This window comes from Acanthaster planci, linkage group LG12, assembly GCF_054643075.1.
Source record: "Acanthaster planci isolate LZ-2023a linkage group LG12, COTS_SCS, whole genome shotgun sequence".
Taxonomy (NCBI): Eukaryota; Metazoa; Echinodermata; class Asteroidea; order Valvatida; family Acanthasteridae; genus Acanthaster; species Acanthaster planci.
The window spans coordinates 1,766,802-1,785,371 of NC_141788.1; the positions used below are offsets into that span (position 1 = coordinate 1,766,802).

An 18,570-nucleotide genomic window follows, 5' to 3' on the forward strand; every position below is an offset into this window, starting at 1 on the left:
CCAGACAATGGTTCTACACACGCATGCAGATCACTTCATCCAGTCTGCATATGTACACGGAAGTGGATTTTTTTAAAAAATTTGATATTGCATTCATTACAATTATATTCAAGGTGACATGGCGAATAACATCAATGAAGTCAAATCAGTATTTCGATTGTTTAGTCTGCTACAAAATTCGCACCGTCGATATACAGAAACAAGATCAGTCATTCGGAGAATCTGCGCGATCTCGGACACCCTGCCAAAATTCCCTAGACCTTCACACATAACAACAAGCAACACTGACCTTCAGAATGTGTGTTTGGGACTTGCAATTTATGTTCAAATCCTGGCACCAGTACCGTTATAGAAGTACGTGACATGAAGGGCATTCTCAGTTAATGCGCGTGGGGTAGCTTGATTTCAACCTCAGTATATAAGCCCTGAGCCATAAATACTTCAACTACGAACAACACAGGCCTGCAACATGTCTGTTTGGATTCGCACTTCAGTTAATTAACCGATACCCAGTAGTGGGCGGAACTCTGCAAAATGGGGGACTGAATAAATTCACAACTCATGACGTGTCGTATGACATTCAATTTTGTCACGTAAGAAAGTAGTGCGTAAATGATTCGTAGGGGATGATTGTCTTGGCCTAGCTAACACGCCCAGCAGAAGGTGGAAGACAAAGCTCCCCATTGCAGAAAGGAGTGTCGACCGAGACACTGATGAAAGACAGGAGGCAGGAGTCCAACTGGATTACAGGTATCATCCGGTGGAAGATTACTTCAAGGCATCCAACAACCAATTCCTGAGATCATGGTTAAAAGCTAAGCTAATGCCATGAAGAGATATACATGCATGGCAGACGATGTCTCCCAAATGAAAACATCAATTCACATAGTATGATCATTATGCACATTTGTAATGAAGAATTTGAAGCAGAGCAAGGAGCAAGCAAGAAGTGGCTCAGGATTGCTACGGTGTTAAAACTAATTTCTTCGAACACTTATCTCCTGACATTGATGTCCTGTATTCTAACTCAAGTTTAGAGCCCTCTTGAATATGTGGTATTACCGTTAGGAATAAACACAAGGCCTTGAACAAACTGGATGAGGAAATGATCGCTTATCGCAGTTATTTCTCTTGTCCGATAATGAAAGTCGAAAATGAAAGGATGACTCACTTGCCAACACAAACGATCAAGATAGGACAAAGCAAAACATACGGATTGGCAAGGAGGAGACAATGCAGCTTATATGAAGAATAAGATCATGAGTGTTGCCAACTGCTATATTTCTGAATCCACTGATACGTATAATGCGCTTCAGGTGCTAATAAATCTAATAAGCAATGAGAGATTGGCTGAATGGGATGAAGAGGGAAATCCCCTCGCTCAGCTTGACATTGTTGGGTCATTTTTGGAGTGGACCATTCTCTCAGTCTGAACTTCCTCATTAGGAATTGTACTCGACGTTACATATTTCCTTATCCCTATAAAACCTGTTTTGTCCTATTTTAGGAAACGTATCGTGGCTCAGACGTCTGAAGTCAATGAAGCCTAGTCTCATAAAATGTAAAATTTAGGCGTCAGACAGGGCCAGAATTGCTTCGTGGGCCCTGCCTGATCTAGTCAGTTTCATAGTCTGCTTCTTTGCACTGCAGGGCCTTGTATTTTGTGTTGATGCAAAGTTGGACCGAGTTATGAAATACGTGTGGTGAGTTTTTCCCAAAATTCAACAATTATGACGACCCTGACTCTCTGTCGGACGTACCATGAGGAGTTCTTTCTTTACTTTAAAAATTGGCCGTTGTCAAATAAAGAAACGGAGGCGCTTATATCGTTCATATTCAACCTCTTTTTAAACTGATGAATTCTTGAAGCCAGGTATGTTTCGTCTCTCGAGTTCCTTTTCAGCAGCCAAAAGATCCATTTCATTACGTGAATGTCTTATCACTCACCCATTTCCATATAGAAATAAATACGTAAAATGACGACATGAACAAAATACCCTGAGGCGGAAAAACAACAGAAAAAACAGGTTATTTCAATAATGATGCTTCTGAGCCCTTGCTTGTAAGCAACTCATGCGTGCACCATTTGTTCAGGCAGCACAAGTGCATTACTTCACAGAAAGTGGCCTTGGGCTTGGCAGACGCCATTTACTGTGATCATCGCGTTATTCTTAAACGGTGACAGGCGAGTCTCCCATGGAACGTACTGCGTGTGGAACAACACGTCGAATAGCGAAGTCCATATAGTGATCCAATGAATCCTTGATCGGAACTCCGACACATGCATCAGCCTTTTCGTAGACCAAAGGACGTCATGGTTTCACCAAAGACTTTTCATCCCTGTGTACCAGTGATTTGGTTTGTTTTCGTCGTTTTGCACAGGGGTAAGTAACGTACGGTGATGTAAAATGACGACATGACAGCAAACCGGAAATAGAAGTTTTGACCGTAATGAATACAAAATAACACAAAATATTACTGGATTTTTATCAGTGTACTTGTAGTTTGTCTTTCTTATTCCTCTTTCCTTTGGAATTACATGACGATTCACACTATTGATTAATTCATGCGTCGAAAAAATACTGTGTTGAAAATTTAGCGTGAAGAAAAGAGATTCAAGAAGTGGTTGGCTAACTATGTCTGTCGGGAGAGAGTTAACTTTGTTATTTTGTCAATTAAAAGTTTCCTTAAATCTTCAGGAGTGAAACTTTCTTTGATTTACGATTCAAGAACTTTGGAGAATAAACTTTTTAACAAATTTAAAATGCAACAGATTGATTCTAATCTCAGATTTTCAAGTTTATTTTGGATGCCAAAGCCTGATCACACATTGAACCTGAAATAAACCTGAGGTTTTAACATGTTCTGAACCAACTTGTTATCACTAGGGGCGTTACAGAAAAGAGCAAAAGTGTTCAGGGTGCGTTAAATTAAAGCCGTCTTCTTCTGGAATTTTGTTTTCATTTAGGAAGTTTCGTTTTCTAAGAAATATGATGTGGCTATTTTACACAACAGCAGAAACTAACAAAAAAATTCACTATCATAATTATTAGGCCTGGCCCTTAATATCGTTGGCAAACCAGCAAGTCAGAGCACAACCTACATGAACAATGAAGATGCGCAGCCAGGTTTGGCAGTGGACGGACTTCGAACCACCGCTTCTCACACAGGTAAGCGCGAGTCCAGATCTCAAACGAATTTCAGGTGTTTAATCTTTTGAAAATGACTGTAAAGGTATGATTATCTTTAACAGTTCCTCTTTGTGAAATATTTTTGCTGAAAACCCGACTCAAAATATCACCGTTCAAAACTCTTCATGCATCATGATTTCAAGATACGTCCGAGTATGTACACTGTTGGCTATAAAGGTCGATGCTAAACATGGCGTTGCTATATAAATACATGTTTATGCTGACACCAAAGTCATAGCACAGCCACAACAATGCTTAACAATGCTTCCGTCGGAAAAGATATGACTTTAATGGCAGCTCAGTGTGACGCTCTTTGTCGCAGAAACCAAAGGCGTTAGCACGAAATGAGAGACAGCAGATCGCATAAAACCGAGGGAGATGTGACGCGGAGCGCAAAGTATCAATTAATGGCTTTTTAAACAATTTCTTAAACTACCTTTTCGTAGACTCCTTTTGAGATTTCCCAGTCGGAAAAGATTACAACAAAGAGCTGTACAATCAATTTTTGTATAAAGTTGGCACCTAAAATTTGCAATTAATGGGTCTTTTCCACCATGCCATGCATGGCATGGTCATTTTCACAGCATGCAATAACACACAACGCTATGTGTCTCGATGCCGGCATTCTGTGCATAAGCGGTTCCTATCACAGATCGCGCGCTATCAACGAACAAAATGAAAGTAAATGGATCATGTGTCCTACATATACAATGCAACGGCCATTTCAGAAAGTGCGCTTCTGAACTAAGTCAACGAATCTAATTATGTCAAGTACAGCTTTGCAGCATGCAGGCCTTTCATGTTAACTGGACGTTTGGAATCTTAAATAGGCCTATTTGAAATCACTTACAAGTTTGACAGCCATTTTCTTCATATCTGATATTCCTCAGAGTGTACCGGAAGCCAGTGGTGGAAGGTTGACCTTGAGGCAGCGTACTGCTTAACAAAAATCACTATTGTCAACAGGCAAGACCACCAAAGTAAGTTTTTCAGTCATTGGCGTAAAATCGTATACTGGATACTGGGGGAAGGGGTGTGATGTTAATCAAAAGATTATACAGCCGTGGAAATTTAAAACGTGGAGGGTGGTATCACATCCCTCAATCAAAACGACGTTTTAGCTTTTATTTTCTCCTTTTGCACTGCTATATTGAATACGTTTTTGTTTCAGGGTAGTAAAAAAATCCTCAAAATCCGCCATAATTTTTTCTCTCACCACGAAGATTCGGGGATGGATGATTCAATAACCCAGCTGACGGACAAATAGTGAGATGTTTGCCCTCCCCCCATCCCCGGGATTTACATCCAGTTTTCCATGCAAACACATGTCTTTAAATTTGTTTTATTATAGACTTCGAAGCATTGGATAATTTGATAAGAATAACAGATAACTGACTTTTTGGTTTTTGCCAAAGTTTTAATACAATCATAAGTATTTGGAGAACGAGTACTATTTATGCTTTAAATATGGGATAGCCTCAGACGAAGGATAACAAAGCCACATTGTTCTCTTGCTTTCAAACATATATGTACACGCTTCGATTACTGGAGTATTAGCATTAAACATGTTCCCCTATTCCGATATCTTCTAACATTAGTGTCCCCTAATCCATTTTTAATCCTCCAAATTCGGGGAATATAATCTAGTCTGGATGTGAACACTAACAGGTTGTAGGTTACCTGTTATTTAAAAGCTAGTGTACTTTAAAGTTTCAGTATGCTCATAAAAAATGCTTGTTTTTCGATTTTACATTCTTGCCATTTATCATCTCTTTTGTTTCTTTTATATGAACGATCTGTTATTATGTTTAAAAGCCAAATATAATAATTTGGATTACGTAATCTACCTAATGCTGTGAACATTCTTCCATTCAGAGTTGGATCATCCTACAGAACGGTAGGCAACAATGTGCCATTTATCGAAGGCCTACTCAAATGCGGTGTGCCATAAAGGACATATCTATGCAAACGAAAGAACGGTATATAAAGTAGTATTTTTGATTAGGGGAATCTTTAAACCAGGTACAATAAGCTTCCTTCGGCTCAGCATCAAATGTAATGCAATGCTCCTGCCCTACATGCATTAAATTGGTACGGCAGAATATAGAGCAATGGAGACTACGTACGAAGCAAATTTTGTCTAGGCTCTGCCTCCAGTCCTCTATTTCAGTTGAATTATCGATGAAACCCAAACGTACTATCTCTGTGACAATGATGTAGTTAAATTTTGCAAATTATTCTCCGATAAAAATGTAGGGGTGCGGTTAGAACGTGCTGTGCTACGTGCTGGTTTGAATTCAGATCACACCCAAAACACACAGATAGGATCTCCAGTCACTTCTAGTCAAGCTTCGTCTACCGCCGATATTGACTTCCTAGTGCAGCCGATCGTCTCTGCTCGATACGTCAGCGTGGAATTGTCCGGGAATTGCCTTCATATGGCCGAAGTAATGGTCACTACTGAGACAAGCAGTGAGTATAAAAAGGACTTCTCCATTTATTTTTGAAAACTACTTACCAGAGTAGGAGTCAGAGAATCTTTGCATCTCCATCTAAGGCTTTCACAACAAAAACCCAAAAAGCATCAGAAGTCAAACAACTTCTTTTTGAGCACTTTCACCAAAAGTCATCATTTTAGCAGACTAAAACATTTTCTACAAATCCAGCGTTCTCCGACTTTTTAACATACCGGTACCAGCTGAATATATGAAAATACACGTGGTACTCGAGGAGAATTCCAATAGAGGGCAGGTCTTTGTTCCCGTGTGATATGCTTGAGTAGACCCGCTATTACCTCATTGTCGTCAAATCTCAAAGCTATTCATTGCACTCAGAAAACTCAGAAAACTTTGTAAGTTCTTTTGACCTCCTTCTTTCGGGCCGAAAGCAAATTCTTGATTTTTTATTTCGTGCATTATAAAACCTTCTCAGACCAGACAGTTGTTGCTATAACAGTACTAGAGAGTTTCCTAAAGACAAACAAAAACCACAAGAATCTCGGAGAAACATGATCACGTTGAAATTTGTGCCTCTGTACATTCTGAATGACCGCAAACGCTTGTTGCCAAGCCTGGCCACCATGCATTTGAATTTATCCTTGAACTGGTCTATTCAAAGCAAGTCAAACCAAATGACAAAACAAATTAATGCGGTCTGTCAAAGGTTTTCATTGTCACTAGCGACGTCCCATGTGCGTCGGTTTGCATGCAATTGCGTATCCACAAAGCACTGCGTTTTTCATACAATGTCTTTTTCGTCAAGACGTCTTAAGAAATGAAGAAGTTCAGTTTGTCGTCATGTGTTTCATTCAGCGGTGACGCTAACAGCTGTTAGTTCCACGAGTGTAAAGGTCGGTTGGTCCCCGGTCACCTGTGCGCAAAATTACGCCGTGGAATATGCACTGACAAATAGAGATGATTGCGAACCGATCAACTCACCAACGTACATCCAGCACTGCATCTGTCAGGGAAGCGAGACGACAATCAATGACCTGCTGTCATACTCTCGGTACACTGTCAAAGTCAAAGTCTTTGTCAATGGCGCTTATGGACCAGAAACACAAGGACAGACCATTACAGGCACAGTCGGTATGTCAACAAAAATAAGCTTTGATTTATGTAATTGAATTCTGTTAAATTAAAGAGCACCTCTTAGGAAAACACGTTTTCTCTGATTTTATCTGTTCAAATAAATATGGAAGTATCCAAAGCTAACCAGTGTCATTTGTCTTCAGAGCTCAACTATAACAAGCTAAAAAGGGTTTTTGCTGTTCATGCCAAGATTCGAAGTTTGAATGTAGATAGCGTCATTCGTAGAAAAAATAGAAAACGAGTGGACGAGGGCAACCCTCGCCCAGTGTTCGTAATGGATAAACCTTTATGCATTCCAAGCAATGGCTACATGCACTGACAACCAACCATGAGGGTGTGTTCAAAGACTTTACCTGTGACCTCTAAAAGCAATGTTCTTCCTAAATTACCTGTCATAGATGCACTTGCTTTACCGCACTTTATCTCCATTAAATGCAATTTTTTAAGCATTCTTTTACATTACAGTACCGACGGCATCACCAACTGTGATTGAAGCTTTATCCGTTGGCCAACGAAGCCTCACTTTCACTTGGAGACCTCCGCTGTGTGGAAACAGAGGCGGTGTCATCACAGGATACGAATATATGCTCATTAACCTGAATTCTAGATCAAGTACCACTGGTACTGTGACTGGGGAAGAAGTCGTATTCCATCAACTCCTTCCATTCACTTCATACAGTTTCCAGGTTGCGGCAACCAACGCTGCTGGGACAGGCCCATACAGCGATGCAGTAAATACAAGAACAGAACAAGCAGGTATGTTATATTCTGCTCGATCTTGCTCGTATACTTACATCCAACCTGTCATTTTTACTTGATATTGTGATTTTTGGCTTAGAAAAATGTCTAAAGTCACATCTCTTCAATCTTTAGTCTAATGAATTTTGCCCTTGTATTTCTACAGAGCCAACAGTTCCCTTAAACGTTCATATCCAGTCAGTAGACAACGTGTCTGTCATTGTTGAGTGGTTGGAACCAGACCCTCCAAATGGAGTTATCACGCACTATAATGTTCGCTACTGGAGGATTGAAGAAAACAATAACTCGAAGACCGACGTTAACTTGACTGAACTGACACATCGTGTAACAGATCTCCAAGCGGGTGCAACATACCTATTTCAGGTTATACCATTTTGGGGAATTTCAGTTCTCTAGTGACCGTCAGAGTTACCACCCGCTTTCCTTAAAGGCTCATTCCTCTGTCTAGATAAGGAAATTCACCTAAATGTTGGTAAACACAGCCCATAACGTCACCCTGATGAATTTTTACAGATTTGTCACATTCTTAAAGAATTCAGTGTTTCTTCTTTTTTTCCAGCAAACTATTAGCGCACTTCTGCTTTATGCTTCATTAGGGGTAACGATTGTAATCGAGATCTTTTGAGTTGATTTAAACGTACTCTTGCAGGTGCAAGCCGTGACATCAGCTGGTGCTGGCCCTTGGAGTGAGGCTATCAACGCAATGACAGCAATCGGAGGTACAAAAAATCGATTTACTTTTTTCAATTGCTTCAAACTACAATATTTTCAATACTGAAAATCCGTGATTTTCCATAACGCACAATCCAATGTCTCAAGCCAAACTAGATTTCTTTTCTTTGTACAGTTCCTGGACCAATAAGAAACCTCACTTATACAGAGAGAACAGAAACGTCGGTCACCTTGTCGTGGGAGCCACCCCTGAAACCCAGAGGACCAATCACTGCGTACTTAGTACGTATTCGAAAATATTTTCAAATTGAAGCACTGAACTACAAAAATTACAGGCACCCCTCAACAAATATTACAAAGAAGAGAAACCTGCCAAGCTCTGCAGGTAACATCCTGAGTTGATCTTTACCAAGTCTTGTCAGTTTTACCTAGTCTCGTCATTTTTAATATAGAAAAATATCCAAATCTACACTCTGGTTCGCCTCGTCAGGTCGAGTACAGGATCTTGGAAAGTCTTTCTCCACCAAAACTAACTGCAGAAGTCACGTATCAGAGCAGCGAAGCTCAGCAATCACCTTTTCTTCAAGGCAACCTCAGTCCTGGCACAAAATATGAGTTCAGGGTCCTAGCGAGGAATGGAATGTTCAAGGGAACTTCTGATTACGCTTTGGAGGTTTATACTAAGCCAGTGACAGGTGAAATGTTGAGAGGCTTTTTTCTTAATTTATTTAGATGTTCATATCTTTATAATCAAATATTAAACTCCATTTAATAACAAGTATAAAAATCCACTATACCAAAAATCCCACTATACGACGTCTGTTTTTAAGACACTTCGGCATTATTTGCGTTAACATAACATTAACTATAAAGGAATATAGGGTTTAGCATAGGCCTATAACTCGTATGTGATAGTCCTGTTAATAATGATTTAATTTCCACCAGATTTACCTGCACCACCTCGACCAACTCTCGACCAAGGCGAAACCACAGATACAACAGTAACAATCAGTCTAGTTGCCCCAGAATCTGAAGAGTACATCGAGTAAGGGAAGTTCATATAGGTTTTCTTCTACAAATAAATATTTTGATATCCCTTCAGCCTTCAACGGAAAAAGTATTGATCAGGTTAAAGCTTGCTTTTGATACTTTAAAAATAACTTTCTTGTCCTGTCTCTTAAACCATCTGCCTCGTACACTGTACTTTACTCTTCATATTTTAATGGTGTTCTGTCCCACTGCATTTAGGTCACATGTTATTCACGTTAAGAGGCTTGCTGTTTTGTCAGTCAACAAAAGGGAAGTCCTCGTACCAGGACGCTACGAGGACCCTGCCAGCGGGTACATTACGGCCAGATTTCTCAAGCATAACCTCCCGGAGATGTTTGTAGTTGGAGACTCTAAGATGTATGGTGGCTACTGGAATGCACCACTACAGAGAGATGCTGTGTACAACATACGGTTGGGGACCGTTAGCAAAGTCAACGAAACGGTGACTTACCTATTAAACGTTGATTTGTTTCAACGAAATACACAATGTTTCATTTCTCTTTTCTCGTGAACAAGTTTAGATTGTGTTTGGAGGTGCTGGGGGCAAGTTGCATCCCTGAAGACACATTGCAGATTTCTTTGAAGTGAAAGCACCAACGACTTCAAAACTACCACCTAATCGAGCAGAATACCAGTGTTGAGGATTCCAATGCGTTTGAAAATTGGATAGTAGTTTTAAGAGAAAATTATCCAACCCCAAGGCCTGGATACGCCACTGCTGGTGTACAGGCCATGAACACAAGCCGGCAAAAGCTTTGAAAAACAAAGTGACAATTTATTTAAAGGAAGTTAATAAGTTTTTTGAGTTTACTGCGCTTATTTATTCTACAGGCAGTCAGTGTCACATACTCGGAGCCACTGACAGTTTCTGGTAAGTGATGTTTCAAAGGGTATGACACTTACTCAAAGTCACCGATTTGTTAGAACTGGACAGACAATAAACAATTATTAATGCAACTTGGGAACAATGACATATTTTCAGTCCAACCTCGGGAAGGCAACGAAGCAACAATAGCAGCTGGAGTGCTGGGTGCGATTGTGCTCGTCTTGGGATTGACTGTCACTATCACATGCGTGGGGTGGAGAAGACAAAGTCAAGAAAAAAAATCAAATAGTTCCACTGTGCAAGCAACCTTGGAATTGGTGAGTGATTGTCGTTGTTTACAAAGCTATGACTCCCAAATAGCGAATTATAAAGTTTAAAACAACGACTTGGTATAATAACTTCAAATTGTACAAGTTGTAGTACTTTCGTACTGTTCGAACTTTTGTTAACTTGAAAAACCATGAGACTCAGACCATCTGCCAGGCACCGGGAGATTTAAAAATCTGTCGTACTCTCATGTTTATGGCTGCCTATAGAATGAAACTTTTTAACAGGTCACTCTTCAAAAGATAATTTGCCTGGCTAATAAGGTGCAACCATTTTGTTTATCTCAGAGGGATGTCTGAAACTGTACCAGAAACGCCTTGGCTGCTTTGTAAAGATTGCATTTGATTGTTTCCACCAAAGGCCGACAAACCTGCAGCTAACCCAAACGAGTCAGCAGTTGCAGACAATGGGGAGAGCGTCATTTACGAGGATATGGGCCTTCCTTCCGGGGTGCAAAAAATGGAAATCAAACGGGGGAATTTGGTCATAGAAGACGTTGTTCTTGGCAAGGGCAACTTTGGCGAAGTACGGAAAGGAAGAGTTCAGATCCAAGGCAAATTCAACAAAGCAGCTGTCAAAACACTAAAAGGTAACGCCAGTTACACTACAGAGACTATGGTGTTAAATTAATATTATGTGGTTCCTTTATGTACAGCACACAGGATTCAATATAAAATACGGTATGTTCAGAGCCAGATTATTTTGGCCCATCTCACGCCCCCCACCTCGACTGTACCACTCCCGGATTTTCTAAACTTGGACTCAATGTACCTATGGTTTTGTTGTCAGGGTCATTTGAGGTTCATGGCTACATATGCGCCAGTGTACGCGTGCATTGAGCGCCGCAGTGGAAAAGTATACATTTTGGGCTGACCCGTCTCGCCAAAATGCGCACTGCGCGAGAACGGTAATTCGATTATTGCAAAAATGGTGTCTCACTGAACGCAAAGAGCTACTCTAAATATTCCTAGAGGCTCAACTCCTGAAAAAATTGCACTGCGGCGATATTGGAGAAAATGTCTTAGGGACGGATTCCGCTCCGGCCCCAGAGTTACAGCCAGAGGGATTTTCACTAAAAAAATCTCTGACAAGATCTACATCGTATGGGCTCACTTTATTTATATTGTATTCTCACCATGAATGTTGTTACTGCTTGTATTTCTTCTTTGGTTTCAAATATCAACCTGCCCTTTGTAGATGGCGCCTCTGATGCAGCTGTAAAGGATTTCAAGGAGGAGTTACAGACAATGGCTAGCATCGAGCCTCATCCTAACATTGTATGTCTCTTGGGGGCGTGCTTTTACGAAGGTAAACCGTCCATAACTCCTTGGAGCAAGACAAACAAGTAGGGGCGTGTATTTTGCGATAACTTTAAGGGAACAGTACAGGTGTTACTTCCTTTCTTCACTGTCAATCCTTTGACAAAACGTTAACTGTATCGCAATTATTACCAAACACTTTGATATTTCCACACAATATTTTCATTCCGACGTTTCATTTGTTGATGCCGTGATCACATTGCACTGCTCATTACATACTCTGGGAGGGCATCTGTTATTTGGATGCAGGTCACGTGATCAGAGCAAATCACGCGTGAAGGCCCTTAAAACGGCCAGTGGCGTAAATCCGTACTGAGGACTGGAGGATGAGGGATGAATTAAAGAAAGAAATTACCAGACCATGAAATTCTAAAAGCTTAGGTGGTGTGGTGCTCGACACCATATGACGTTACGGTGTGTTGATCATGATCAAGATGTACATATTATGACCCTTCTATTGTTAAAACAACTGATTTAAAGCTTTTGCAGTTTTTTCCCTTCTTAATAATCTATTGAAAAATATCCGTTTTTATCCTTACAACAAAAAGTGATGGATGATCCAAACGTCCGTTCCAAGGTAAAAACGTTACGGGAAATTTACATTCGTCCCCAGGGGATTTACATCCATCCAAATGGTAAAAGCTTGCAGCCAGATTTTGCTACGAATGGCCGGTTTTAGCTGCATTGATTTGCGTCTGTCGTTCCGTGGGTCATTTTCAGTGAACAATTATCACAAGTAAAAACTGTAGAGGAACCTTCCCACTCAAAACTAAAATTGTTTGTTGTTTCCTAGGGATCCTGTGCGTCGCACTTGAATATCTTCCTAATGGCAACCTGCGAGATTATTTGAGGAGTAATCGGCCAAAACAGAAGCATGAAAAGAAGAGGAACACCGGAGCCACTCCTTTGACCTCTTCAAATTTGTTGAAATTTGGCGCAGATGTAGCCAAAGGAATGGACCATCTTTCTAAGACAGGGGTTTGTTAAGTGCTTGTAGACATTTTCAGTTAATATCACAGTTACATAATTCAGCATATAATTCATGTCTTTTTCTTTTTACATGTGTCATGTTTGTGTTTTGTGAAATCACACTGTTGTATTCTGACTGAGGTGTAAGGTTATAACATGTCACCGATTACTTTTTTATATTATACACCTGTCAGTCACTTTTCCCTTCAGATCATCCATCGTGACTTGGCCGCAAGGAACGTTCTTCTTGCTGAAGACTTAACCGCCAAAGTCTCTGACTTTGGCCTTTCCAGAGGGGAGGACATCTATGTTCAGAAATCATCGGTAAAAATAAATGGAACAAAATCAACACCTGAATAAAATACCGCCATAATAATCCAAGCATCACGCAAGAATTTTAAGAGAGACGTTTAACTACAATTATTTACAGCATCACCTTCGTTTGCAAAAAAATAATAAATAAATATGAATTTCATCAACGACTCAGTCACATTTCTGATTAATTTAACATTTCATTAACATTAACATTACTATTATTCAAAAGTGATGAAATGAGTCTAGCCACAGGTGTTATGGATGAACAGCATCAATGTGTTTTTGTCGGGAGGGGCCAGATCTTTTAAGCTAACCAATCCTACACCGCTCTGACTAATATTAAATTTTGTGCTGTGGAAACACAGAGAAAGGAAGCACTGTCTGTCCTTCTCTATGGTTAAAATAATTTAGAAGTTGCCGGAGCAACCCGAGAGTCATGTCGTATGATATGACATTGGAAAGACAAAAATGAGCCTGTTTTGTGATACATTACTTAGATTGGAATTCGAATTAAAATTAGCATAGTATGGTTATGAAAATTTCCTATCCGCCATTGGGAACGGTTCCCTGTGGCCCAAGGTGGCCGGACCGAATTCTTTCTCATTTTCACAGAATGGCTTACAATTATTTTGGCACATTGTGGCTGGATGGTAAATCACAAATTATTTTCTTTTTTTCTCAGACGCGGATTCCAGTCCGCTGGTTAGCCGTCGAATCTCTGACTCGCCGTGTCTACAAGTCAAAGAGTGATGTGTAAGGGTGAAAATCTGGATTTCTATGGAGTTTTGTGTGTTTTGCAAAAGATTGATTCCAAGTCACCAGTATTTTGACCAGATTTGACTTCTAGAGATACATTTGGCCGTGTACAGACTGGTAATATGTCCACGGGATTGAAAAAGTTAGAAATAAACACTGCCTAAGATGTCATTGGTATACATATACATGTATACGTGTCACCAAATCAAGTGGACATCCAAATGGCACCGCTCGGTCAGTGCTTCCATTACCTTAATTATATACATTCACATTAACTGCATTTACAGAGTTAGAAAATGTACCAATTTTGATGTGCCAATCTTTCTATATATATTCTGTATTTCAGGTCACAATGGAAATGAAAGATCCAATTACTGAAAATGGTTATGGTACAACACGATAGGAAAATATCCTTCCAAAAATTACTGTTCTATGTGTTGTTTCCCCTTTGACTTGCCGTTAATTTTCTGAGCTTTCTATTTCGAATTTTAGATGGTCGTTTGGCATCCTGCTGTGGGAGATAGCAACATTTGGTATGTTATGGTTTTAAAAAGCATTGTGTTTAGTTTAAACGTCCTTCGTCCCCGAACAGGTGAAATATTAAGGATGGTTTAACACGCTCTATGATAAACGTGAGCTCGCGACTAATTGCATTCAAAGGACAAATGTCTCCCTTCACTGTTCAGGCTCTACTCCGTACCCTGGGATTGAGAGCAAGTCACTGGCTAAAAGACTGTTGGACGGATACCGCATGCCTAAGCCGGAAAACTGCGCTGATGAAATGTAAGAACAGCCGATAGACAGTCAGACGGGTTAACACAGAAGTTACCCCTTAACTAACAACGACTGTTAAAAAAAAAACACTTTGGCCTACTTGGAAATTTGGGGGGGGAATCAGTTCTTCATTCCTATTTATTTCTTGGGAATCATTCCATTGTGCAAAACTATTCAACTGACTGCCTTTGCAGGTTTTTAGTCTGCATATTACGAAGTGCCTAAGGAATTAGCCTTTCATGGGGAAACAACCGAAGAAAGACACAAAAACACAAACCCGCTAAAATCCCTTTTGCAATACTTTCAAGGGAATTAATTTAGCAAAGCACAATTCTGCATTTAAGTGTCATTTCTTCAAGCAGCTATAATCTGATGCTGGAGTGTTGGCAGGAGATTCCAAGCAGACGTCCAACCTTCAAAGAAATCAATGAAGCCCTCAAGGACATGAACGCCAATTCGGATAAAAATGTAAGTGTGGTGTTTGTCTGAAACTCAGAACATTTACACATTTTATTAAAGGTGGTTTTACATTTAGTCACCATTTATCAGAAAACTATTATGGTCTGCAAACAATTGTGGAGAATGTGATACACTGTAGGGACTTGTTTTTGCTCTTCGACACAGGAAACGGTTGTGTTGAATTCAAAAGGGTAAACGTGAACTTGTTATTTATTTATTTTTATTTCACTTTTTCATGTACAAAGTTCGAAATACAACATTTTCTTGAATTTCCTAGATTTACATGTCACCCACCATCTACGAGAACTTCATAATCATGAAAGAACTCGATGATAACTAGGTCAATCAGCTGACCCTTATCATGGAAATGAATCAACGTATAATTTTCTAAATAGGAGGTTAGTTTGTTTTCTTTAATTATGTATGTAGTGATGAAAAAGAAGTTTAGGAGTACATATTTATGCGGAATGTTAACAAGCATTAACGTCTCGTTCAAGTTAGCAAATGCTTGAAAACAGAATATCCATTGCATTAATGATAAATGACTATGCGGTAGAATAATCTTTAATGAGTTTCCGTTACTGTTTTTGATTGGTTTCTACATAAATGTAATTGAGGCTTGAGGAACGTGTTCGTGGATTTGTTTACATAAAATGATTTCTTTTGCCTCCTTTTAGACTAACAATTCAAATTCTTTTGTGAGCAAATTGTGAATAATGCATTTATATACAAATGATTCGTAGGCAGTGTCTATAGCTATAATTATTTCAACCCTTGATGTAATCCTGCAACAGTTTAATCAAAGTATCCCGTGTGTAATGCATTTTAAATCGCGTGTTAGCAAAATTGTCCACTCAATGAGTATCATGCGGCCCACTGACACGTAAACTTAGGTGCCACTTCTTTGAGTAGGCTAGTAGTATTTTCCAGGGGAAAATACAGTCGACATGACATTATAATGACTTCATAATACAAGCGGTGGTTTAAGAAATCTCACAGCAATCGGCCGATGGAGTTTGATAAACACCTTTGACGTTTTGGTAACAGGTTTATTTTTCCCCTTCACAAAAGAAGTTGCAAGAAGAAATTGCCGATGAGACATTCCAACATCCACGCTTTTTTCAAAAAAACACTTATAATATGCATGTCCACGTCTAAATATTCTTTAAACCATATTGACATATAAATATAAAAATCACCTTATCCATGCTGAAAGCTACGTATTTTATGTGTATGCTCTTAAACTTTTGAAGGAACATTTTCAAATAACTTGTTGCCAATGTTATCCTTTCTGCCTGATGGCCAAATATGTGTAATTTATAACTGTTTGTTTGGTGTAGACTTGCATGTCATATTTGTAAAGCTATTGTTAATCTCTTTATGTGTATGTAGGAAGTCCACAGACAGCTACATGTATTTTAATATATCTTTCTAGCAAGCTTAATATGACTCAAAAGTAAGTGTCGCATTTACCCAGATATACACCTATGCGTTGCCGTTTAAACATCTGAATTAAAAATAATTAGTAACTGTGTATCAGTAGCTGAGGGTATTAATTAAAAGACTAGTGAAATGGCTAAAGTGAGCCAGTGTAGTTTTGGTGCCATGATTTCAATCCATTGGTATTCACTTCTACAATAACATGATTAGGCATGGAAGGTGTCATTTGAATGCTCTTATCTTCAAATTTATTGTCGTTGCCCTCAAAATGCTGTGTGAGATGCCATATAGCTATATTAACCCCTTAAAGTTGTATTACCTTTTTTGCGACACCCTGTATTATAATTGTACAGGACAGTCCATAATTATGTCTCCCTTCCAAGAGTTTTCGAAAGGTGAAAGAACTAGCGCCCCCACTGTAGCAAGAAATGTCATGCTACTGTGTTGTATGGAGAAGATAAAAATAGAGTACATGTTGGTCTGCGTACACGTTGAGATTGAGACTCAAGCATATGCATTACATGCATTTCCGTTGCTGCGCTTTTGTACTTTTTCACAAGGACACAATTGAACATACTTTTGCCTGACAATAGCTCTCAACAGACACACACGATAACCAATGCAGCCAGCGTGCACTGGTACAAGGAAGTTGAGATGTTTTACTTTATGATTTCTGTAGTTATTACAATTACAATCCCTGGTGATTGTTTTTTCTGGTGAATTATAAATATAAAAGAAAGACACACTAGTATTTTGAATATCTTTTCTGGTCCAAAAATTACATCAGTCAAAGTGGCTGCCTGATCACTTTGCTTGGACGCCCCCAAGGCCTTGACGAGGACTGAATAAATTCAAAAGTTGTGACATGCGTCGTACTTCATACAAGCTTGTCAGGGAGAAAAGTAATTCGTAGACAACGCGTAGGGAATACGTGTCATGACCCACGCCTAACCACGCTCAGCAAAAGCGCAAAAAAGACTGCAGACTCAACATAATAGAAAGGAGTAATAAAACACTGATGTCATCATGAAAGGCAAAATGCAGGTGTGTGAACGGGGTAGCAGGGCATGCAACACCCCATTCCTCAGATCAAGGTTAAAAGCTAAGCTTATAGGATTAAGACATATGAAAGGAATACATAGGCAAGAAAGTGCATCGTGATTGCTTCAGTGCTAGCCCTTATTTTCTCTGCACTATATTCAACCATGGAGGAAGAAGTAATCTACTAATTAGTATCAAAAAATAGTCAATAGGTCTTGAACGAATGGATGAGGAAATGCAAATTGTAGTTTTTTCTCCGTCCGATAACGAAAGTCGAAAACGAAAGAAGGAATCACTTGCTAACACAAACGATCAAGAGAGGACAATAAACATTGAAATCTAAAAGATGTGGCAAATACAGGCAGGGTTTTCCTTTTTAAGCAATTTAGCTAATAAAGCTAGGGTCTATAGGGGTCTATGGTGTGAGTAGAGACCTGGGTCTCTGTGTGTTTTGGGGTCGTTTCAACCGAAGTAAGCTCTGTTTTTCTGACTTTTTGAGAAGCATAAATTGGCTGTTCTATCCATCGTCACCAGCAATACATAATTCGTGTTTACAGGAACAGGAAGCAATTGTATAAAATCCAGAAAATGGTTGATGAACAATATAATAATGAGTGTTGCCGATTGCTGTTAATCACTGAATCCTCTGAAATGGTATCCAAGTCAGGCGAAAACAACCTTCATTAGCACAGACCTTCAGCAAATAACGAAATTTGTAGGGTTTTAAGTGGGGAACCCCCTCGTTATGTTCTGGCACTGTGGACTGCAACGGGTTTGCTTCATTCAGAGGTTCAACAAAAGGAATGCACTTGACGTTACGTATTTCCTTAGCCGTACCAAAAGCTATCCGCTTGTCCTGTTTTAGGGAAACATAACCTGAATTGTCATTGATAAAGCACAGTCTAAACTGTGAAATTGATTTGTCAAAACTGGCTGGATATCCTATGGAAAAGTAGACTTAAAACAAACTGATGGTTTAGCCCTCTTGTCAATTACAGAATCAGAGGTACCTACAATAAACAGATTTTATATTTCTTTCAAATTGAAATTTCCTTTTATTGTGATCAAACCTGGAAAATATT

General features: G+C 39.4%; 1 protein-coding gene and 1 long non-coding RNA gene across 6 annotated transcripts in view; one reads left to right on the forward strand and one right to left on the reverse strand.

Annotated features, from left to right (window-relative positions):
• Positions 1–18,570, reverse strand: part of LOC147797051 (uncharacterized) — a 106,459-nt gene that overhangs the window by 12,295 nt on the left and 75,594 nt on the right. The gene's annotated exons all lie outside the window — the stretch shown is intronic.
• On the forward strand, positions 1,513–17,919 carry LOC110982839 (angiopoietin-1 receptor-like). Of its 3 annotated transcripts, XM_022241557.2 has the most exons (24): positions 1,513–1,703; positions 2,186–2,384; positions 3,054–3,170; positions 4,082–4,171; positions 5,448–5,663; positions 6,503–6,778; positions 7,247–7,537; positions 7,686–7,903; positions 8,190–8,259; positions 8,388–8,494; positions 8,703–8,907; positions 9,158–9,257; positions 9,461–9,704; positions 10,094–10,133; positions 10,245–10,405; positions 10,776–11,004; positions 11,613–11,723; positions 12,528–12,712; positions 12,914–13,027; positions 13,701–13,771; positions 14,267–14,307; positions 14,461–14,557; positions 14,911–15,016; positions 15,285–17,919. In XM_022241557.2, exons 2-24 carry the CDS (start codon positions 2,282–2,284, stop codon positions 15,345–15,347), a joined length of 3,255 nt encoding a protein of 1,084 aa, XP_022097249.2. In that variant the 5' UTR covers positions 1,513–1,703; positions 2,186–2,281; the 3' UTR covers positions 15,348–17,919. The 3 variants fall into 3 exon arrangements, with proteins under 3 accessions (XP_022097249.2, XP_087000500.1, XP_087000501.1); XM_087144374.1 differs by lacking the exon at positions 1,513–1,703 and having other exon boundaries at positions 2,110–2,384; XM_087144375.1 differs by lacking the exons at positions 1,513–1,703; positions 6,503–6,778 and having other exon boundaries at positions 2,110–2,384.